Source organism: Eretmochelys imbricata, chromosome 1, assembly GCF_965152235.1.
Source record: "Eretmochelys imbricata isolate rEreImb1 chromosome 1, rEreImb1.hap1, whole genome shotgun sequence".
Classification (NCBI taxonomy): domain Eukaryota; kingdom Metazoa; phylum Chordata; order Testudines; family Cheloniidae; genus Eretmochelys; species Eretmochelys imbricata.
In genome coordinates this window covers 41,925,150-41,948,780 of record NC_135572.1, presented here as the reverse complement: position 1 = coordinate 41,948,780, position 23,631 = coordinate 41,925,150, and the positions used below count along the sequence as shown (strand labels likewise).

Below are 23,631 nucleotides of genomic sequence, written 5' to 3'. Positions count from 1 at the left end.
CTGTGGATGGGTGTAATACTTATTAGTGATGCTGTGACTGGTTTTTGATTAGCATAATACTGTGATACATGAGGGTTTTCCCTCTGGTTTAAATTTTAAACTCATCTAGTCTGTTGATTATGGCCTATTATATAGCACTGTTTCCTCTTGTCTGTATCTTTCAGATTATAAATGTGTTTTTAAAAAAAGTTGCTTTGTAATATTCAGTTGTAAGCTTAGTGAAGGAAAAATAGCCATGACGCTAAAACCCAAAAGAGTGCCATTAAAACAACTTCCCAAGGCAACATGAGAAAAAGACTGAAAAGTTTTGAACCAAAATGTCATGGTCTGATGAAGCATAAACGTACACGTTTCATTCTGTTATAAAGGTTATATATTGGAGGAGGGAATGGGAGACTCTCAAAGACAGCTTAGTTACCACTGTTAAGATTGCTGGAAGATGGCTATTTTGCTTATCTAGTTTTTGAGCTGTGTTTCACCGATGGCGTAATATAGTGCAATTTGTGGAGAGGTAAGAAAGTAGCACTAAAAAGTATGCCACTGAGGATAAGCTTAGAAGAGGATTTACTTTTCCACAACAATTCAAAGCACACATCCTAAAATGCACATATTGTTTGGATGGGAGGCAGGAAGGGCACTGTTCTAGTGTTTATTGCCTTGGCCTTTATTTACTTTATTTGTATCCAGAAGAAGTAACTTTGGAGTGATCTGAAGAAAGCTATAGCTAAAAGAATATAGGGCAACAAAGAACAAACATGATGTGGACACCTTGAAAGAAATTGCCTCCTATTTGCCAGAAACGTTGCTAAAGGAATTTAATGTGTAATAAAACCTAATGGTAGATGTACATAATATTGAATAAAATGACTGACAAGAATTCTGTATCATTTACTTCACTTTACTTTTTGGTGTAACTGAAGTCAGGTATCCGATTACAAGGTTTTTCTATATCACCAATTAAATTGTTAGTTGATGGTTGGCTATCTTTAATTTCTTACACTTATGCTCCTGATTTAACATGGAGAGGACACAATATTTTTGTTGTTGTTACAGTGATTCCTGAGATTCAGAGACTGCAGCTGTTCTCTTGAGGAATTGTTTGCCTCTCTGTGGAATCTCCTCCTGGTCAGTTATGCGCTGAGAATTTGAATAATTTTGCTGCGACTGCTTTAAATGTAAAAAGCCTGACCTTAGGATATTTTATCCAGCTGGTTTTTTGCTTCCAGCGCTGTGTGACTTGAAGTCTTATCATGCAGTTGTGGAAAGCTGTACTAACTATATAGGACTTTCTATAGAAAGGGGTATTTTGAGGTTTTTTCCGAACTGTTCTCTGAGAGCCACTCAGTGGGAGTCCATGGTGCTCAGCATTTCACAGATACATGTGTGTTTTTATAGAGCTAATGTACATTAAGTGCTGCTTGGCAAGTTTCTAATATGATCCCTAGTGTGCAAAATTTGATCATCCAGGTTTTTTTTAGAGACATCAGTTGAATGCTATCTTTCATACTTTTATTTTCAGAGTTTAGAAAGAGAAATACAGGAGTAGAATTCTAATGAATTTAAGTTGAGATATTACCATCTTAAAAATAGGTACAAAGATAACGATAGTGAATTTCCCAGCTTTTGAACAGTAAAGAGGCCAAGAAGTCTCTCCTGATTCTTTTTTTAAATATTGAGAAAACACGAGGATACGTAAGATAAAACCCAGATGTTTATTCAGTCTCCTTAAGTTTACAGAGAAGTACCCTTCATTTGTCTCGCAATAGAACTCAGGGTTTTTAATTGGAATGTCATTACTACTTGACATTAGTTAGGATCCCATGGTAGTGTAAATCCCCAAAGAAGAACACTTCAGTTATAATGCATTCCAAACCGATATCCTGGAGATTTTACAGTTCTATTAAAGTATTCCCAAAGGGAAAATTAAGGGGGAGGGAGCTCTCCTAAAGTACTAAAATCCATGTCAGAAACACTTTTTGAACAGATACATTAACCTGGTTTGAAGAATTATGTTCGCATCTGACCTAGAATTTGATTAGGTGACTTGCTCTTACCAACTGTCATTACTGGGAAGTTGTTAAGAATTTTTCCTCTCTTGGGGGAGAGGTTGTAAGAACGCATTTGAAAATGAAGTGCTTTGAAAACTGAATAAAGATGTATAACATTACACGGTAAAAGAAAGTGGCATTATTGCCCTTTTATGTTAAAGTCTTGGAAAATGAATACAAATTGTAATGCATTATGTAAATAGCATTAAGAAATCTGAGTGGACCATCAGCGCCTGGGTTAGATTCACAATTTATTAAGCATGGAGCTGTGTGAAAGAAACAGTGCCCATGAACTTCAAGTTGGACGGTACTATTTGTCTTTATTTGGAGCAGATTAGCTGAGGTTTGAGGTTGGCAGTTCAAGGAAGGCCTTTCAGTCTCTCTCCATATTTTTTGTACCCTGATGCTTTTATTTCTGGACAGTGAACCCAGTGACTCACCATATTGGATCTGGATGCCCAGTTAATGATTCACCTACACCCAGCTTGGCAGAAACATTATGCTTGAACCCTGTGAACATTTGTAAACAACATGACTATTTTTAATGTATACTCTGTTTTGTAGTAGTAGAGGGGGGAGGAATAGAAGCCAGTCACTTCTAATGTCTGTGTCTGCAGTGAAAAATGCTTGGAGTACTGTGTTAGCACTCTCCTGCGTAATGTTAGCCGAAAGCATTTTTGGCTAACACTTGAGTAATAAAATTAGCAACTACATTACTTATGGCTGATGAAAAGGAATAATCTCCTCATGGAAACTTCAGTGAACTGCTGTTCTATCCAGACTAATTACTTGCTCTCATAGCCAGGTCAAGAAATTGGTACTTCAGTATTAACAGCAAGATGTGGGAGTTGGAAGGGGGGGGGTATTTTTCCAATGGCCTAATGACTATTCTGCATATGAAGTGCTGCTCCGGAGGGCAGCTAGTATGGCCTACTATGTCTAAGACTATATGTGCAGAGCACAGTTGTGACTTCAGTGTACAAAACTGTACACGTTCAAATTAGAATTAACGTCTGATATGCATAGTGCATTCACTATGGAAAAAATGCTAAATTGTTCACACTTAATTTTCTAATTACCACTTTCCCACACATCTATTACTTAGCTATATTGAAATTGGACTTGTGTCCTTAGATGGCCACGTACCAGATGCATCCACATTAGGGCTGTCAAGCAATTAAAAAAATTAATTGCAATTAATTGTGCGATTAAAAAATGTAACTGCAATTAATCACAAGATTAACAATAGAATACCATTTATTTCAAATATTTTTGGATGTTTACTACATTTTTAAATATAAATATCAATTACAACACAGAATACAAAGTGTACAGTGCTCCCTTTATATTTATTTTTTATTACAAATATTTGCATGGTAAAAAACAAAAAAATTGTATTTTTCAGTTCACCTCATACAAGTACTGTAGTGCAATCTCTTTATCATGAAAGTTAAACTTACAAATGTAGAATTATGTACAAAAAAAACTGCATTCAAAAATAAAACAATGTAAAATTTTAGAGCCTACAAGTCCACTCAGTCCTACTTCTTGGTCAGCCAATCGCTCAAACAAGGTTGGTTACAATTTGTAGGAGATAATGCTGCCTGCTTCTTGTTTACAATGTCACCTGAAAGTGAGAACAGTCATTCACATGACACTGTTATAGCTGGCATTGTAAGCTATTTACATGCCAGATGCGCTAAAGATTTATATGTCCCTTCATGCTTCAGCCACCATTCCAGAGGACGTGCTCCCATGCTGTTGATGGGTTTTGCATGATAATGATCCAAAGCAGTGCAGACTGATGCATGTTCATTTTTATCATCTGAGTCAGATGCCACCAGCAGAAGGTTCGTTTTCTTTTTTTGGTGGTTTTGGTTCTATAATTTCCGTATGAGAGGGGCATACAAATGTTTAGCATATCTGACATGTAAATACCTTGCAATGCCAGCTGCAAAAGTGTCATGGGAACTATGTTCTCACTTTCAGGTGACGTTGTAAATAAGAAGCAGACAGCAGTATCTCCAATCAATGTAAACAAATTTGTTTGTCTTAGCGGTTGGCAGAATAAGACGTAGGACTGGGTGGACTTGTAGGCTTTAAAGTTTTACACTGTTTTATTTTTGAGTGCAGTTATTAACCAAAAAAAAAATCTGCATTTGTAAGTTGCGCTTTCACAGTAAAGAGATTGCACTTCAGTACTTGTATGAGGTGAATTGAAAACTACTATTTCTTTTGTTTATCATTTTTACAGTGCACATATTTGTAATCAAAAATAATATAAAGTGAGCACTGTGCACTTTGTATTCTGTGGCGTAATTGAAATCAATATTGAAAATGTAGAAAAACATCCAAAAATATTTAATACATTTCAATTGGTATTCTATTGTTATAAGTGCGATTAATCGTGATTAATTTTTTTAATCACAATTAATTTTTTGAGTTAATTGCATGAGTTAACTGTGATTAATTGACAGCCCTAATCCACATCATTTGGCTCTCTTGGCCATGCAGCAGGATTTGCATGTTTAAGTGACACCTACTGAAGGAATATTTTTATATGCACAACTCTGCATTTTTTGAGCGTGATTCAGGCACATCTCTATGAAAATGTAGCCATCCTAGCGGTCCTTTTGTAAAAGGACAGTGTCAGCCCACAGTGAGTACTGTCCCCTCAGCCAGGAGGCAACAGTGACCATATCATGGGTGTGTTTTGTCCAGAAACCTAGTCACTGAGTATATCTACACTGCAATTAAAAACCTACAGCTGGCCTGTTTCATCTGACTCCCGCTTGCCAGGCTCATGCTGCAGGGCTATTTAACTACAGTGTAGACGTCCAGACTCAAGCGGGAGCCCGGGGTCTAGGACCCTGATTGGTGGGATGGTCCCAGGACTCAAGCTCTCCCACCTCTCAGGATCTACAACCTGGGCTTCCGCTTGGGGCTGAATGTCTACAATGCAATTAAACAGCCCCATAGCCTGAGCCTCGCAAGCCTGCTACGGGCATCTCATTGCAGTATGGATGTATGCATCATGTATATTTTATGTGTGATGGAGGTTTTATTCTAGTGGGAGGTTTTCACTTAGCGGAATTTATAAACTCATGAGAGCAATTTACTGAACATTCTTCCTTGAATTTTATATTGGTTCCTTGTTGAATGCTGCAATGTTTATTTTCATTTCTTAAATTGGACTTCAATACTGATATCAGTAGTGCCTCACTGAAGAACACATTTGCCAATTTCATTAAACCAGAGGGGAAAAATCATGTGTCCTGTAGTTGTTTGGACTGACTGGACTGTGGGGGAGTCTCAAACAAGTCCTGGCTCATGGCATAGCTGGACTTCTCCCCCTCCCCCCCCACCTCTCTGTTGCATGTCCCCTATCGTCCTCCTCTGCTTCCTCCTTTGCTGCCTCCTTGTCCTCACTGTTCACGCCAGGGGTCTGTGGCTCAGGCTGCTCAGAGAGATCTGTGGTGGTGATGGTCTCCACCAAGGACGGCATGCAACTTTTTGTAAAAAGCAGCAGGTCTGCAGCTCCGCACCGGATCGGGTGTTGGCCTTCCTGGCTTTCTGGTATGCCTGATGCAGTTCCTTTCATGTGGCACTGCTGCTGGTCCCGGTTGTACCCCTTCACCTGCATCCCCCAAGCAATCTGCTTGTAGATGTCCACATTTCTACGGCTGGTCCGTCGCTGTGCTTGGACAGGCTCTTCTCTCCATAGGCTCAGGAGATTCAATATCCCCTGTCTGTTCCAAGATGGACTGGCACAAAATCTGGCATGGTCAGCTGGGCTTTTGCACACAACAACAGAGGACTGCTAGGTGGGCAATCAGAAAAGGGCATTTCAAAAATGTGTGGGGCTTTAAAAGGGAGGGGGGCCTTCCTGTCCCCGTGATCCCTGGGCAGTGGAGTTCACAATTGTGACCAGAGTGGTAAGTGTTGGGCATTATGGGACAGCTGCTGGAGAACTGTTAGGGTCGACACAAGTAATGCAGTGTCTGCGCTCATGCTGCATCAACCTCAGTACATCAGCTGTGGCTCGCTGCCCCTTGGGGAGGCGCTATCCTGCGTCACTGTAATGGGGCACTGACGTCAGCAGGAGACAGATTTAAGTGTAGACGCATGGAGCTCGCTCTTTCCCTGCTCTGACAGAAGCTTGCTCTTTTCTCTCCTCCCCCGCCCCGGTGTGCCCCCAATGATGATTGTCCCCCGTCCCGCCCCAGTGCATGCCTCTGGCAGATATGTTTCAGAGTGGCAGCCATGTTAGTCTGTATTCGCAAAAAGAAAAGGAGGACTTGTGGCACCTTAGAGACTAACCAGTTTATTTGAGCATAAGCTTTCGTGAGCTACACCCATCGGATGAAGTGAGCTGTAGCTCATGAAAGCTTATGCTCAAATAAATTGGTTAGTCTCTAAGGTGCCACAAGTCCTCCTTTTCTTTCTGGCAGAGATGTTAGCCGCTTAAAATCTGCGGCTAAGCTAGCTTTGAGGGTAACTGCCTTATTGCTGAACTGCATGTAAAGCAGGTTTCCTGCTAGTTGAGAAGAAAATGTATAGTACATGGATTACAACATTATTAGAGAACATTTCATAGAGAGAAAATAACTTGTTTTAAAAAGCCTAAATGTGGTCTGGTTTTGAGAGGTGCTGAGCATGTTTTGTTCCCCTGGGCTAAGATGATCTTCAGCATTTCTGGAAAATCGGGACATAACAGTCCATGATATTTATATTGATTTATGAGAATGAAAATAATGTAAGTATACAAGATGTGGGAGGGAGGGGAGATTACAAAATTCTGCACGTGTGTGCCTAAGGTTGAAGGAAAAATTATACGAAAAATAGAATGTATTAGTGTAATTAAAGTCTGTATCATAATGCTATGATTTTGGTGCGGAGGTCACAGTGTTCACGGTAATTGTGTCACTGGCAGCTTCTGTGGCTTCATCTCCCTATGCTGGGCATTGTGACCTGGCCCGTGTGGTCACAGCACCATTCATGTTTGGTGCATCCACCCCCTCTACAGATGGAGATGGAAGGGCAGACTGGCCAAATTTGACTGATGTTGTGACCTAGTGCCAGGGGTAACAACTGTTAGAGAGGGGAGCCAGGTCTAGCCCCACAAAACAGGAACCACCACTGTGGGGTGGGCTCGGTTTCCGCCCCCCCCCCCCCCCCGGGCCTCACTGGGGTGGGTTCGCTCTCCACCATCCACCCCCTGTACCCTGTGACATTTCCCTGGCTATGGTTTTTCCCCCACACCTCTGCTGTGAGATTGAGTGACTGAAAATTTGCATGACAAAACTGTAGCCTTAATCATAATGTTTACGCTCACGGGGTAGTGTTAAAGTTGCATGGACAACTTTAACATTGACGCTTTGTGGCTTTTGGAGTGCTTAGGTGTGCAACTTTAATGTTCTCCTAATATAGAATCATTGAAATGTAGGGCTGGAAGGGACCTTGAGAAGTGCTCAAGTCCAGCCCCCTGCACTGATGAAGGACCATGTAAACCTCCCTGACAAGAGTTTGTCCAACCTGGTTGTGCAACCCCCATCATTGGAGGTTTTAAAATCTCCCTTGGAAGCCTATTCCAGAGTTTAACTACCCTTATCACGGTCCTCTTTATAACCGCCCTTAACTTATTTGAAGACTGTTAGTAGGTCCACCCTCAGTCTTCTTTTCTCAAGACTAAATTTACCCAGTTTTTTTAACCTTGCCTCATAGGTTATGTTTTCCAAACCTCTGATCATTTTTGTTGCTCTCCGGTTTGTCACCATCTCTCCTAAAGGATGGCGCACAGAATTGAGATACAGGACTCCAGCTGAGGCCTCACCAGTGCTGAGTAGAGCAGGACAGTTAACTCCTGTGTCTTATATAAACATGCCTGTTAATACACTCCTTAATATTAGCCTTTTTGGCAACTGCAGTACATTGTTGACTCATATTCAGTTTGTGATCCGCTATAACCCGAGATCCTTTTCAGCACTACTACCACCTTAGCCAGTTATTCCCCATTTTGTAATGATGCATTTGATTTTTCCCTTCCTCAGTGAAGTACTTTGCATTTATCTTTACTGAGTTTCATCTTGTAGAATTTCAGACCAACTATCCAATTTGTCAGGATCATTTTGAATTCTAATCCTGTCCTCCAAGGTGTTTGCAAGCCCTCCCAGTTTGTTATCATCTGCAGATTTTATAAGCATGCTCTCCTCTCCACTATCCAGGTTATGAATGAAAATAATGAATAGTACTGGATGCAGGAATGACCCCACTAGATACATCCTCCCAGTTTTGACAGCAAACCATTGATATTTGTATAGCTTGCATTTATTTTTAAACTGCGTCAACAATAAGTATGCCACTGGCACAGTCAGGACACTGGACAAGATGAGAACCATTACTGTGTTCTGGTATGGCAATATTTACAGTACTTTGAAAGGCCTACTGATTGCATTGCTTAAACTAACAGAATCCTGTACGTCCTCCTATTAGGTGCTGTGGTTTTTGGGTGATTATTTTGTTTTGTTGTCATTTTGAAAAAGAAGTTTTACATGTTTATGGAGAGAGAAAATCCACTGATGCACAGCTATTCAAAGAAAATGTGTTAATCTCTGGGTTAGCATCTTGCAGGGAAGGGGAAATAGAAAGACAACATACAAGCATTATTGGGGGCAGAAAGTCAAGGATGATTCTTTTCTTCTTGGGACCTGAATCAAGGATCATCTGATCCGAAAGCAGTACTCTCTATCACTGCTGCTGTTCTCTCCTACTACTTTCCGTTTTCCTGGCTTGTAGGAGGAGTGGGAGCTTCCGTCTGTCAATGAGCCCAGCTGGCTGCTTGCTTGAACTGAGATGTTTTCCATTCTTTCTCTTCTTCTTTCTCTTCGTCGAGCAAGTTGGGAAGTCCCATTTTGATTGTCAACACCCTCATCTCTGAATGCCCTGGCCACTGTTTTCCTTATTGCATTATTTTTATTGTCCTTTCATTGCAGCATATGTTAACTTGGAGTGTAGGCTCTTCAGGACAGGGTCTTGTGCGTTCATTTTACTTAATATGCTTCCAGGAACTGTTGTAGTACAACAGTAAATTAAGCCCTTGTCTACTCTTCGGAGTTAGGTCGACGTAAGGTAGCTTACATCAGCAAACACACTACAACCTTGCTCCCGCCAATGTAAGTGCCCTACTGCATCGACATAATAACTTCATCTCCATGAGAGGCGTAGGGCTTATGTCAGTGTAGTTAGGGTGACACAGTGTCCATTTAGATGCTGCAGGTTACTTACATCCGTTGTTGGCTGTCATTCTTGTCAATTTCATGGCTGGAGCTATGACATTGACAAGAAAGCTGCTCAGAGCTTGGGCTGTCACCCTGAGATGGGTGGGGGGCTCCAACTAGAGCCTGGCTGCCCCCGGGCTCCCTTCTCCCAGCCAGGGTGTGCCTGCCTTGCTTGCACCAAGGCTCCCGGCTCCCCCCGGGGAGTCTGGCAGCCACCCGGGCTCTCAGCTGAGCCAAGAGCCTGGGGAGCAGCCAGGCTCTCAGCGGGGAGCTGCATGTGGAGCTGAAAGCGGTCTCTCAGCCCCCCGCACTGCCCCTCTCAAGTTAGTGGAAGCGCCTCTGGTAAAGACACACACCACCACCAGAAGGAGGGTAGTGTGGACATGAACCACCATATGCATAGACAACTGGTGCCTCCCTATAGTGGGGTGCAGCGCTCCACAATCTAAAGGGGAGGACATGATTTGTCCCACGTGTCCTCTGTCCGCCCTGAGCCCCCGTGCTCTCCCGCAAGTAACATGTGGCGGGGAGCTCTGTCCTTCTCTCCCTGCACCTCCCCCCAGTACTTTTGGCCGCTCTCCCTGGCAGCTGAGCGGGAAGCAGGACGGAGCTGTTTCTGCCTGGCTGAGAGGCTGTGGTGTCTTGCTCCCTGCTCGGGCTCAGCTGCCTGGGACAGGGTCCGAGCAAGCGGGATGTTTCTGGCTCGCTCAGCTCCTGTCCCCAGCAAGTGAGCGGCCGCCGTCCAGGCCCTGCTGCCGGGGCTAGAGGCTGAACGAGTCGGAACCCCCTCCTCCCCGGAATGCTCGGACCCTGTCCCCGGCAGCCGAGCTTGGGCAGGGAGCGGGCAGCCACTGCCTCCCAGCCAGGCACTCTCAGGCAGAAGCAGCTCCGTCCTGCTCCCCACCCTGCTACCAGGGAGAGCAGCCAAACGTGCAGGGGGAGAACAGGGAAAGAAGGACAGAGCCGCTCTCCCTCCCCACGCTAGCAGGCCAATCGGGGGTGGGGGGCACTTGAGACCCACCCCCCATGTCCTCCCTACACATCGCCTTTGACCATAGGTCTACTTAGGGCATGCCTACACTACAAACTTATGTATCTTAACAAGAGAGTGCATCTTCATACAGGAACAGTATTTTTATTTATTTTTTTTTCCATGAGAGAGAGAGAATGCATGGGGCTTTTTTCATGTGTTGCCTTCAAGGGATTTCTAGGCCTACTACAACTAAACCCATTTCAACAGAAGTATCTGTATACATACACATACACAGAGATTGACTTTAACAGGAGTTGTGTAATTAACTCTTCCTGGGTTTGAAAGCCTCCTGTAATTTTTTTTAAAAAAACATGTAACATCTCTTGAATGAAATGTTTACACCTACAGTCTCTGTCTAGAAATGCCTTGTTATAAGTCATCACTGTATCTTACAAGCATTTGTTTGGAAATGATGAGCAGCGACACTTGGAATATTTCCAAATGGCTTAACTTCAGGACCTTGGATATGTCTAAATCTTATACCTGGCAGGTTTCCTTCATGAGACAAATGCCGCACATGTTAAAGAATCTACCATTTTGGGATGTACTGTATGAACTCAGTTAAGAGAACAAACCATTATGTGCAATTTATTACTCTAATATAAATACGTTGCATCAAAGTATTTTAAAACGGTTTGTATTAGTTGTGAAGTTTCCTTGGTAATTTTGTCATTTTCTGATTCTTATGTTCGTTAACCCCTTTCTGTGTCAGTTTCATGCAGCTGGCATGATGCTTACTCTGAGTAGGTATAAATATACCTGCCTCCCAACTCCAGAGGCTGGAGCTTCTCCCTGCTAGGGAAATTTAAATGGTGTATGACTTCCTGATCCTGGGTAGAGCTGGTTGAGAGAATCAGTAAATAAACTTCATGCCAATCTTTTAAAAATTTGTATTGGCTTTTGTGAAATTGACCAAATTTTTTTAAAATCAGAAAAGTTTGACCAGCAAGATAGTTTATACAAACCTGATAAATAGTTTGAAAATTATTTTATTATCAAAAGCAATTTTTAAATGAAAATCTTTGCCAAAAAATTGAAATTGAATTTGTTTTGAGTAACTCTAATTCTGGGCATCTGAAATGAAAATCAAGCCTTTGTCTTAATTTTATTTTTGCATTACTCTATTCTCTCCTGATATGCATGTTACCATGGCTATTCTCTGTCTGGGAGGACTAAAATAAGCTTCCCTTAGGGTATGTTTACACTACAAAATTAGGTCGAATTTATAGAAGTCGATTTTTTTAGAAAGTGATTTTATACAGTCGATTGCGTGTGACCCCACTAAATCCCACTCAGCACATTAAGTCGGCTGAGTGCATCCACGGTACCAAGGCGAGCGTCGACTTTCGGAGCGTTGCACTGTGGGTAGCTATCCCACAGTTTCCGCAGTCTCTGCCGCCCACTGGAATTCTGGGTTAAGCTCCCAATGCCTGAAGGGACAAAAACATTGTTGTGGGTGGTTTTGGATACATGTCGTCAGTCGCCCCTCCCTCTGTGAAAGCAACTTTTGCGCCTTTTTTCCATGCGGGCACCATACTGCTTTCAGCAGATGGTGCAGTAGGGCTGCAAACCATCATCATCGAACGACCGCTTCCGCTGCCACTCTGCTCTCCTGCTGCTATGAATCCACCTCGCAGGTCCTCTATATGACCATCGTCATCCACTGCTTCCGCTGCCACGCTGCTCTCCTGGTGGTCTCGCAGGGCTGCTTCTGCTGCCACTCTGCTTGGCTGCTTTTGTCTCGCCATACCATGGCAAACGTGCAGCCCGCTCAGCTGTTGTGTCCTGGCAGCAGATGGTGCAGTTGGTCTGCATCACTGGTCATCCAACCACCGCTTCCCCTGCAACTCTGCTCTCCTGCAGACGCCATACCATGGTAAGCATGGAGCCCACTCAGATCACCGCGGCAGTTAGAGTATTGTAAACACCTCATTCATTATCATGCAGTATATGCAGAACCAGAACCTGCAAAAGCAGGCGAGAAGGCGATGGCAGCGCGGTGACGAGAGTGATGAGGACATGGACACAGACTTCTCTCAAAGCACGAGCCCCGGCAGTTTGGCCATCCTGGTGGCAATGGGGCAGGCTCATGCCATGGAACACCGATTCTGGGCCTGGGAAACAAGCATAGACTGGTGGGACCGCATAGTGTTGCAGGTCTGGGATGATTCCCAGTGGCTGAGAAACTTTCACATGTGTAAGGGCACTTTCATGGAACTTCGTGACTTGCTTTCTTCTGCCCTGAAGCACAAGAATAGCAAGATGAGAGCAGCCCTCACAGTTCACAAGGGAGTGGCAATAGCCCTTGCAACGCCAGACAGCTACCGGTCAGTCGGGAATCAATTTGGAGTGAGCAAATCTGCTGTGTGAGCTGCTGTGATCCAAGTAGCCAACGCAATCACTGAGCTGCTGATATCAAGGGTAGTGACTCTGGGAAATGTGAAGGTCATAGTGGATGGCTTTGCTGCAATGGGATTCCCTAACTGTGGTAGGGCGATAGAACGCATATCCCTATCTTGGGACAGGAGCACCAAGGCAGCCAGTACATAAACCGAAAGGGGTACTTTTCAATGGTGCTGCAAGCACTGGTGGATCACAAGGGACGTTTCACCAACATCAACGTGGGATGGCCGGGAAAGGTACATAACACTCGCATCTTCAGGAACTCTGGTCTGTAGGAACAGCTGCAGCAAAGGACTTACTTTCCAGACCACAAAATAACCGTTGAGGATGTTGAAATGTCTATAGTTACCCTTGGGGACCAAGCCTACCCCTTAATGCCATGGTTCATGAAGTCATACACAGGTACCCTGGACAGTAGTCAGGAGCTGTTCAACTTTCGGCTGAGCAAGCGCAGAATGGTGGTAGAATGTGCATTTGGGCATTTAAAAGCGCACTGGCGCAGTTTACTGACTCGGTTAGACCTCAGTGAAACCGATATTCCCATTGTTATTACTGCTTGCTGTGTGCCCCACAATCTCTGTGAGAGTAAGGGGGAGACGTTTATGGCGGGGTGGGAAGTTGAGGCAAATCATTTGGCCGCTGATTACGTGCAGCCAGACACCAGGGCGGTTAGAAGAGCACAGGAGGGCGCGGTACGCATCAGAGAAGCTTTGAAAACCAGTTTCATGGCTGACCAGGCTACGGTGTGACAGTTCTGTTCGTTTCTCCTTGATGAAAACCCACCCCCTTGGTTCAGTCTACTTCCATGTAAGCCAACCGCCCTCCCCTCCCGCCTTTGATTCCCTTGGGGATTGGTCCTGCTTTGAGCAGGGGTTTGGACTAGATGACCTCCTGAGGTCCCTTCCAACCCTGATATTCTATGATTCTATGATCACCACTTGCAGAGGCAGTAAAGTCATTGTTGTTTCAAATTCATGCATTCTTTATTAATTCGTCACACAAATAGGGGGATAACTGCCAAGGTAGCCTGGGAGGGGTGGGGGAAGGGGGAAGCACCGAGTGGGGTGGGGGAGGAGGGAAGGACAAAGCCACACTGCCCTTCAAAACTTATTGAATGCCAGCCTCCTGTTGCTTGAGCAGTCCTCTGGGGTGGAGTCGTTGGGTGACCAGAGGGGGGGACACCCCCCCCCCCACACACACACACACACACATTCTCGGGGGTCTGGGCGAGGAGGCTGTGGTACTTGGGGAGGAGGGCAGTTGATTACACAGGGGCTGCAGTGGCGGTCTGTGCCTTTCTTGCACCTCAACCATACACCGGAGCATATCAGTTTGATCCTCCAGTAGCCTCAGCATCACATCCTGCCTCCTCTCATCACGCTGCTTTCACCTCTCCTGTTGCTCCAGCCATCTGTCCTTGCGTTCATTTTGTGTTTTCCTGGATTCTGACATTGTCTGCATCCATGCATTCTGCTGGGCTCTTTCAGTTTGGGAGGACTGCATGAGCTCAGAGAACATTTCATCGCGAGTGCCTTTGTTTTTTGCCTTCTTATCTGCGCTAGCCCCTGGCACGGAGATGCTAGTGGCAGCGTTGAAACATTTGCAGCTGCAGGAGGAAAAAAGAGAGTAAAATTGAAAAAGACAATTGACCATTTAAAAGGAGGGGCTGATGTTTCTGCTTTAACATGCAGCACAAACCCAGCTAACACCCCCCCCCAATTCTCTGGGATGATCGCTTCACCCCTCCCCACACCGCGTGACTAACAGCGGGGATGATTTCTTTTCAGCCACAGGCAAACAGCCCAGCAGGAACAGCCACCTCCTGAATGTCCCCTTAACAAAATTCCCCTATTTCAACCAGGTGACAATGAATGATATCACTCTCCTGAGGATAACAGAGAGATAAAGAACGGATGTTGCTTGAATGCCAGCAAACACCGGGACCACAAGCTGCCATGTTTTCTTATGCAATGATTCCAGACTACATGTACTGGCCTGCCGTGGTAAAGTGTCCTACCATGGAGGACGCAATAAGGGTGCCCTCCCCAGAAACCTTTTGCAAAGGCTTTGGGAGTACCTCCAGGAGCGCTTCATTGAGATGTCCCTGGAGGATTTCCGCTCCATCCCCAGACACGTTAACAGACTTTTCCAGTGGCTGTACTGGCCGTGAATGCATCCCAAGTCTTCAGGGCAAATTAATCATTAAACATGCTTGCTTATAAACCTTGTATTATATTTACAAAGGTACACTCACCAGAGGTGCCTTCTCTGCCTTCAAGGTCCGGGAGCCATGGTTGTTCCTGGCTGTTGGGGAAAACGGTTTCTCCGCTTGCCTGGTGTGCGCTATCTTCAACCTCCCCCTCCTTATCTTCCTCGTCCCCAAAATCCTCATCCCTGTTGCATGAGACTCCCTTGCAGGAGTCCATGTACAGGTGTGGGGTTGTAGGGGCACCCCTTAGAATTGCATGCAGCTCATCATAGAAGCAGCATGTCTGGGGCTCTGACCCCAAGTGGGCATTTGCCTCTTGGGTTTTTTGGTACGCTTGCCTGAGCTCTTTAAGTTTCACATGGCACTGCTGTGGGTCCCTGTTATAGTCTCTGTCCTTCATGCCGTTGGAGATTTTTTTTCAAGTATTTTGGCATTTCGTCTTTTGGAATGGAGTTCTGGTAGCACGGATTTGTTTCCCCATACAGCGATCAGATCCAGTACCTCCTGTTCGATCCATGCTGGAGCTCTTTTGCGATTCTGGGACTCTATGGTCACCTGTGCTGATGAGCTCTGCATGGTCACCTGTGCTGATCAGCTCACCACACTGGCCAAACAGGAAATGAAATTCAAAAGTTTGCGGGGCTTTTCCTGTCTACCTGGCCAGTGCATCTGAGTTAAGAGTGCTGTCCAGAGCGTCACAATGGAGCACTCTGGGATAGCTTCGGAAGGCCAATACTGTCGAATTGTGTCCACGCTACCCCAAATTTGACCCAGCGAGGTCGATTTCAGCGCTAATCCCCTCGTCGGGGAGGAGTACCGAAATTGTTTTTAAGAGCCCATTAAGTCGACAAAAATGGCTTTGTTGTGTGGAGGGTGCAGGGTTAAATAGATGTAACGCTGCTAAATTCGACCTAAACTCCTAGTGTAGACCACAGCTTAGACTTCTGTTAATGGTGCTAGTAGTAGTCCCCTTTCTGTCCTGGGAGCTGAAAGCATTGCAGCTACAAGTCCTCCCTGCTTCCACCTGCTTGGGTCATAAGAAGAAAAAAATAGGGTTATGAACCTTGGTTTGCACTTTAGTACTGCATAACATTGCCTCTATACCAGGTTTTTATTTATTAGTTTAGTACTGTGCTGGTGAATGTATAGGCATTCAGAGATGACCAACCCTTCCTGCAGATAGGTTACTGTCTAAGGGCCAGATTGTTATACACTTCCTCACAGTGAGCACTCCACGGGTAGTACTGTTCATCCTGAATGATGCTATTGCAACCTTGCTGTAAGAAACCAGGGAGGAAATCCTTTTAGTAATTTGTCTGTCTGTCTGTCTCCTGTCCCATCCTTCCCCACCCCAACTTCTCCTTCCCACCTCAATTTAATCCCTTCAATGTTCCAGACAAAAGAAAATTATTTCTTTTTCAGGTCATTATTTTGAATATTGAGTAAAGCCATTTCTGACATGAATTTCTGAGCACTGATCATCTTATTATGAAATGTACAATGTCTGTTTTTGCTATCCAAACCAGTGCTTCATCCTCTCAAACAGCTTGACCCCTTGTCACTGTACCCAACATACTGATCATAATCATGTTTATTACAGTAGTACCTAATGCCCATCCAGGAATGGGGCCCATTGTGCCAAACACCCTACAAACACGGGGTAGTAGTCGACTCTCCCACCCCAAAGAGCTTACCATCTAAATAGACAACACAAGCACAGGGTGAGGGAGGGGCTATAACACACAAGCAGAGTGAACATTTTGGCAGCAAACAACATGTCGATTCCACGACTTTTATCTTCTTGATTAGGCATTTACTAGAGCCTTGAAGAGTGGTCTAAATTCTAGTTGTTTCTTGGCAATAGCCTGTCTTTGTTCATTCTTTAAAGCTTATTAGTCCCCAGGCTTATATATATAAAATGTGGGCTAGGCCTGAAAGGCTAATTCTCATGTCTCGATCATCTGTTCTGGCACAATCTTGATCTCCTTTTCTTGGGGCATTTGTATCAGTTTCCTGCATCTGTCACCCATCCTTATACGTGAAAGGTGATTCAAGTAATTAATTTTGTTGTTGTTAGCAATTAATTATCCTTTCCAAATCTTGGAGGACCTATTGTCTCCTTCAGACGCAATGTTCTCAGAAAAAGTATTACTTACCTCTTGAGCAATCTTCAATTCAATGATAAATATGTTTTGATGACTCTGAGCTTTTTGAATGAAGAATGTTGCTGGACAACCCTGTAGTACAGCAAGAACGCTAGGCTCTGCCAATGATGTTGGCCTCCAGCCAGGCAGGAGGCTAAAATGGGGAAAGCCTTCACTGCACACACTAAGATTAAGTCTGTACACTTACATATCCAATTATCTGTTTACTGTCAGACACAGATATTCCCTGTTGGGCATCAGCGCTTAGAGGTGGCTTTCCTTGTGGCAAAGTCTTGCTGCTTAGTGTAGAGCAACTATCTACCAGCTCGGGGCTTGTGGTCGTGGTGTAGGGATGGAACTAGGGGTGCTGACGCTCTCCCTGGCTTGAAGTGGTTTCCATTATATATAGGGTTTATAGTTTGGTTCAATGGCTCTCAGCAGTCACACTATACAAATTGTTCCAGCAATCCTGGATCTGGTGATTACCATTGTCTGGTTATGCAATCCACTGTCACTGCTTGTAGCTGTGGGGGCTGGAAAGCACACAAACACCTATTCCTCTCTGTACACCACCAAATATGGAAGACAACTTCCCCACCCCCTCATATTGAGTCCATACTTTACATAAAATGCTGACCTGGTGGCTGCTTAAATACCATAGCTTTTACATTAGAAACATTGAATGTCACAGGTATGTAGCTGACCACTTAAATCTCCTTGCTCAATGTTTTAACAGGTAACAATATTTTTTAAATCAGTTTTTTTCGCCTTGTTTTCTTTTTGCAGCCACAGCCAATGCTAACGAAAAGGTGCATGGAAACGCTGCACTGAGAATGTTTGAATTCTCAAAAGAGAACACATAGAATGTAGAGAATGATGTGCAGCTGGGACTGATCTGTCCCCTTGTGATTTCTGTGCACACTGCCCCTAGCTTGTGTTTCTTATTAAAGTCTGGCCGCTGGCTGTAACGTTAGCTTAAAACACAATAATCAGCTAGAGTTCTCAAACCATAATGCAACTTAAAGTATTTGGCTCAGTGAAAAGAAAATAATCAGCAGCTAAGGGCCTGATCCAACTCCCATTGCACTCAGTGGGAATCTTTTTGTTGGCCTCGGTGGGAGCCGGATTGATTCCTCCATCTAAAAGAATGTTTTGGCCCTGAAATCACCATTGGTTACTGCACCAAGCAGATTTTTTTTGCCTCATTTCTGCCTTTTCTGTTTATAAAAATACTTGTCTGAGGACCATATAACTCAGTGGTTATTTTGATTTTAAAAGGAGGAGTAGATCCTCAGGAGTTGTAAATCAGTTTAGCTCCAAGAACTGTTCTATTGTTTTCCGAGAACCTCTCTACTCTATGGTAGCATGTAATCTATCACTCCCACAAAAAAGAGTTGAGCCTTATTAACTGTGCTGCAAGTCCCTGAGATGTGGTCTCTGTTTGCATAGACATGCTATACTTTCATGAATCAACGTGATAGATGAGGGGTGGGCAAACTACGGCCCGCGGACTGTGTCTGACCCACCAGACCTTTCAATCCGGTCCTCAAACGCCCGCTGAGGAGCGGGGTCTGGGGCTTGCTCTGCTCCAGAGCTCCAGCCGGGGAGCGGGGTCGAAGGCTTGCCTGCTCTGCATATGCTATGGCTCCGCGCAGTTCCTGGAAGCAGCGGCATGTCCCCTCTCTGGCTCCTGTGCGTAGGGGCAGCCAGGGGGCTCCGCATGCTGCCCCGACCCTAGTGCTGGCTCTGCAGCTCCCATTGGCCGAGAACCAATTAGTTATATTGACACCCCCCATCTGCCATGTAGACAGCGCTATGTTGGCGGGAGAGCTTCTCCCACTGACATAGCTACCGCCACTTGAGGAGGCGGATTAACTACGCCAACAGGAGAGTTCTCTCCTGTCATTTTAGCGCTTCTTTAGTGCTACAGCAGTGCAACTGCATCCGTGCAGCTGCGCTGATGCAGCATTTTAAGTGTAGATTTGCACCAAATTAGGTGCAGAGTTGAGATTAAAACCCAGGAATCCTGAGTTTGTCAAAGTACCTATAGTATTAAACTCCAGCTCCCAGTTGCTTGCTTCAGACACTAGCTCTCTTGGCTACAGCAAATGTATAGCAGTCCTCCAAGGTAGGCAGCTTTTCTTGTGGCCACAGCCTCCTAGGCTGTGATGGGGAGGGCTGGTGGCAAAGCAGCGGCCCCTCCCCTTCCTTGTTGTTCGTGGATGCACTGCCTTGGTGTTGGCTGCTGGGGCTGCAAGCAGGGGTTGGACCCTGTCCCCGCTCTGGAGACAGCTGGGGCACAATGCTGGAGGAGCAGGCAGCCGGTGAGTTCCCCACCTTCCCAGAGGAGGTTGCGCTCAGGCTTTGGGCCTCACCCCTGGGGTGGCAGGTTCCAGCCACAGGGCTTCAGGCTCTGGCTGTGCAGCTTTGGGCTCCATCCCCAACACCCAGTCACGGGGCTTCAGGCTCTGGCCCCTCACTGTCTCCTCCAGCCCCTCCCACCCCCCCAACCCCATCACTCCTGGCCCCTGCTGCCTACCCCGATCCCCCATTCAGTTCTTAATTTGTCCCCAGGCTTGCCAGGACTGAGTAAGTCTGCTGTGAAAAGTGATACTTGTATGTTTGTTTTCTGCTAGCTAGTAAGTCTTCTGTGAAAAGTAATTTTAACAAATATCATTTTTCACAGCAGATTTACTAGCTAGCAATAAATTACTATGATTCGTGCATATGTATTTGTTTTTCCTAAAGCTAATCAAGTATTTTAGGAAAAAGTGTGAGTGACCACCAGCAAGAGTTGGTGGCCGCACTCTGAGGCCACCAAAATATTTGTCCTGAGAACCCCTGTTCTAAAGAGAGCTAACTTGTTGTCTTGGGGGACGGTGGGGAGGGAGAAGAGACACTGGGGGGGAGGGTGAACTTACAGGATATGGTGGATGGACAATGTTTATCCTAAATGAACCTCCAGGCTTTTTAGCAGGGTTTGCCATTGAAACAGTACCTGTGCCAACATGTCTGATGAGTTTTACTTGAATTTTCCTAAGATATGCGTATGATTCTTGTTTCCTGTGTTGTTTATACAAGTTTGTTTTGAATAGCAGCAACATTTGAATTACCTTTTTAAAATTTACACTAATGTAGAACTATAGCAAATGAGAAAATAATATTAAAGACCTGTAGCTACCAGAATTTTTAGCTGTCATTTGGCATACCACAGAAAAATGCAGTCCATTCTGGAAGTGGAGTATCCAATACCTTGTCAGAGTTTGAGTATTTAAAAAAACAAAACAAAAGTCACTTAACTCTCACAAATATTTTGAAAACATACAAGTCCAGTTGGTTGTAATCAGCCTGATTTGGTATGAATTGTATCATATATTGTTTTAAATATAAAAAGTCCTGTTGATCCCTAAACTAAGAGATCATTCTTGATTTTTGTCTGACTGTATGCTTTACCTCTTACTCTGCTTTTAATTTTATTTAGGAGATGGCTGTACGAGCTCTGAAGCAGACAGGCAGCAGAAGCATTGAAGCAGCTTTGGAGTACATTAGTAAGATGGGCTATCTGGATCCTAGAAATGAACAGATAGTACGTGTGATTAAACAGACCTCGCCAGGTAAGAAAAGTTTCCTTTAAATTATACCCCTCTTTCTTGCAATGTATTTATTTTTCAATTGAATTTGTAGTGGGTGAAAAGAGCTGAATTGACTGTAGTGGGCAGGAGTTTTCTGTTCATAGGAACAACAATACCAGCTTCTCCACTCAGTCCTGCCAGTGTGCCTCAACCCTGTTCTGAGAGTCCACTTTAAGGCGAAAGAGGGCGAGGCCCTGCATGCGCCACAGCAAACTGGACATACTTTCTGTGGCAAGGTCCCTAGATTCAACAGGAGTCTGGTCTTGCAGACTGGAAATTCCCAGCAACTTCTGGCCTTCAATTCTGTTGAATCCATGAAGGGACCATTAGATCATCTGCTCAGACCTCCTGTATGTCACAGGCCATTAACGTTCACCCAGATATCCCTGTATTGAGCACAGTAACTTGTTTGACTCCCTTGGTAGTTTATTCCAGTGATTAATCACTCTCACTGTTAAAAATTCATGCCTAATTTACAGAGGTAAAATCACCTCCTACTCCTAGGCTTACTCTGCTTGACAGAGTTTTACCGACATAGCTGTGTTGGCTAGCAGTGTGAAAAAAAATCACCTCTGCAGCAGACACGTAGTTATGTTGGCAAACACCTGGTGTAGACACACCTGTGCCACCAGAAGGGAGGCTCCCTGAATGACATTAGCTATGCCTACCAAAGCACTCTTCTGGTGGCACAGGTGTGTCTACACCAGGGGTTTGCCAACATAATTACGTGTCTGCTGCAGGGGTGATTTTTTTCACATTGCTGACCAACATAGCTATGCCGGTAAAACTCTGCCGAGTGGTTCTCAACCAGGGGTACATGTAGCCCTGGGGGGTACATCAACTGATCTAGATAGTTGCCTAGTTTTACAACAGACTACATAAAAAGCACTAGCAAAGTTAGTACAAACTAACATTTCATACAGACAAAATGAAAAGTAAGCAATTGTCCAGTAATAGTGTGCTGTGACACTTTTGTATTTTTATGTCTGATTTTGTAAGCAAGTAGTTTTTAAAGTGAGGTGAAACTTGGAGATACGCAAGACAAATCCGACTCCTGACAGGGGTACAGGAGTCTGGAAAGGTTGAGAACCACTGATCTAAGTAGCTCGATCTATGGGATCAGATAGCATTGTCATTACCAGGATGGGGGAAGAGAAGTGGGTTGTGCTTAGCAATAACCTTGGGTTGGCCTCTCCTCTGGCCAGAATGTCGTGGGTAACGTATAACGTTCTAAGGTCTTGTCTGTATTGGAAAACTTGTACCTAACTAATTAACAAAATCAAGTTAAAATCAGTTTTGTTACAGTGGCACAACCCCCTAGTGTAGCACTTAAACTGATTTAGCTTAATGCAATAACTTCACTCACCATCCCTCCCCACTCCAGATCCCAGTAAGGGCACTCTGCAGTCCAGGGTCTGTGCTGGGGAGGGTGTTAAGGCTGGGCAAGTCTAATGAGGAGTGGCTGGGAAGAGGGAAAGCTGCGGGGAAGGGAAAGACCCTTGGAAGTTACTTGGAAGAGCTGGGGACAAAACCATTTCTCCTGTTGCGGGTGATAGAGTGCTGTCCCTGGTAGCCGCTATGAGGAAGTGGGGTAAGGAGGAGCTTCTTGTGTGATGATATATGGCTCTGGGTTCTGCCATGTGTGGGGATGGGCCTTGCTGATTTCTATAAATCCTGCACTTCCAGTGGGACAATGTATGGGAGTGAGGGGGATACAGGGTACTTGCAGAGATTTTGTATTCCAGGCCCCCTTCCAGGTGTTTTGTATGGGAGATAATAATCTGGCAAACGGAATGGTAATTGCCAGGGTTCCTCTCTCCTTTTTTGGACTTGGGCATAAGGCATGTGTAGACAGGGCCTCAGATAAGCATTAGGAAGAATTTAAAATAATATTGACAGAATTATTTAATAACCATGTTTTGCCTTATGTGTAGGGTGGTGGGTTTTTTCTTTCAAATATATTAAAATCCTTATCCCCTGAACGCACATATTCCTTTTGGTAGGTCAGTTCATATTTTCGAAACCCTGTTCTTGCAATCTTTCCTGCCTAAAGGTTCTAGTTACCCAGCTGTTTTTCATTTTCTTTTGCTTTTACTTCCTGATCACATCCTGGTCTCATTTAAACAGAATGCCAGACTGTGGAGATTTCAGGATCAAATCACTACTGCAACTATTTAAAGTCCTTTTCTTTTAAGTTCTGTTGAAGCCTTCACTCTGTTATCCTCAAAAAAGCCAAACTCAGGTGGCTTGTGATTGGCGTGTGTCTGTCTGACATGCCAGAAAAACATTTTGATCTGTTTCGTATTAGAGTGCTTATGCTAGGTTGTGTAGGCCTCCTGCAATTGATTAGATGGCATACAAGCTTTGCTGGAAGCGTTTAGATTCCCAGTGTGAGCGTTTAAACACTTGCTTCAGAGATTCCCAGTTACGGTCTATGGCATGTACGTTTTCAAATCCTTTTCCTTTCTTCATATGGTTTTAACTTTTTAATATTAAAATTGATAGCACATTTTTAGCATTCAGCTGAGAGCCAAATGGAGCCTATCTGACATCAGCTGTGGATGAGACTGAAAGAATCAGTGTTCTCTATGGCCGTAGTTAGCAGACACTACAAAATACACTAAGACGTAAACCCTTCCAGATGAAAGATATGCAGACCCAAATTTTGCCATGCTAGATAGGAGGATGTGGGCAAAAATAATTTCTGGTGAGTCACGTAGTTAGTACCTCCACAGACCCAAACACTCCTCAAACTGATCAGCTTCACTGTCCCAGGAAATGTAAATTACATCTCTTTACCGGCAAGTTCCCAGGCACATCTCCAAAGGAGGACAGTAATGTTCACCCTGTTGCTTTTCTTCAGGGTTCCTGAGGGGGAAGCAGCT

At 44.5% G+C, this 23,631-nt stretch overlaps 1 protein-coding gene across 1 annotated transcript in view; it reads left to right on the top strand.

The window, feature by feature from the left end:
* The window catches only part of LATS2 (large tumor suppressor kinase 2), a 70,576-nt gene that overhangs the window by 34,562 nt on the left and 12,383 nt on the right, over nucleotides 1-23,631 (top strand). The window contains exon 3 of the mRNA XM_077809295.1: nucleotides 20,596-20,728. Within this exon, the coding sequence (XP_077665421.1) occupies nucleotides 20,596-20,728 (133 nt within the window). The remainder of the gene's footprint in view (nucleotides 1-20,595; nucleotides 20,729-23,631) is intronic.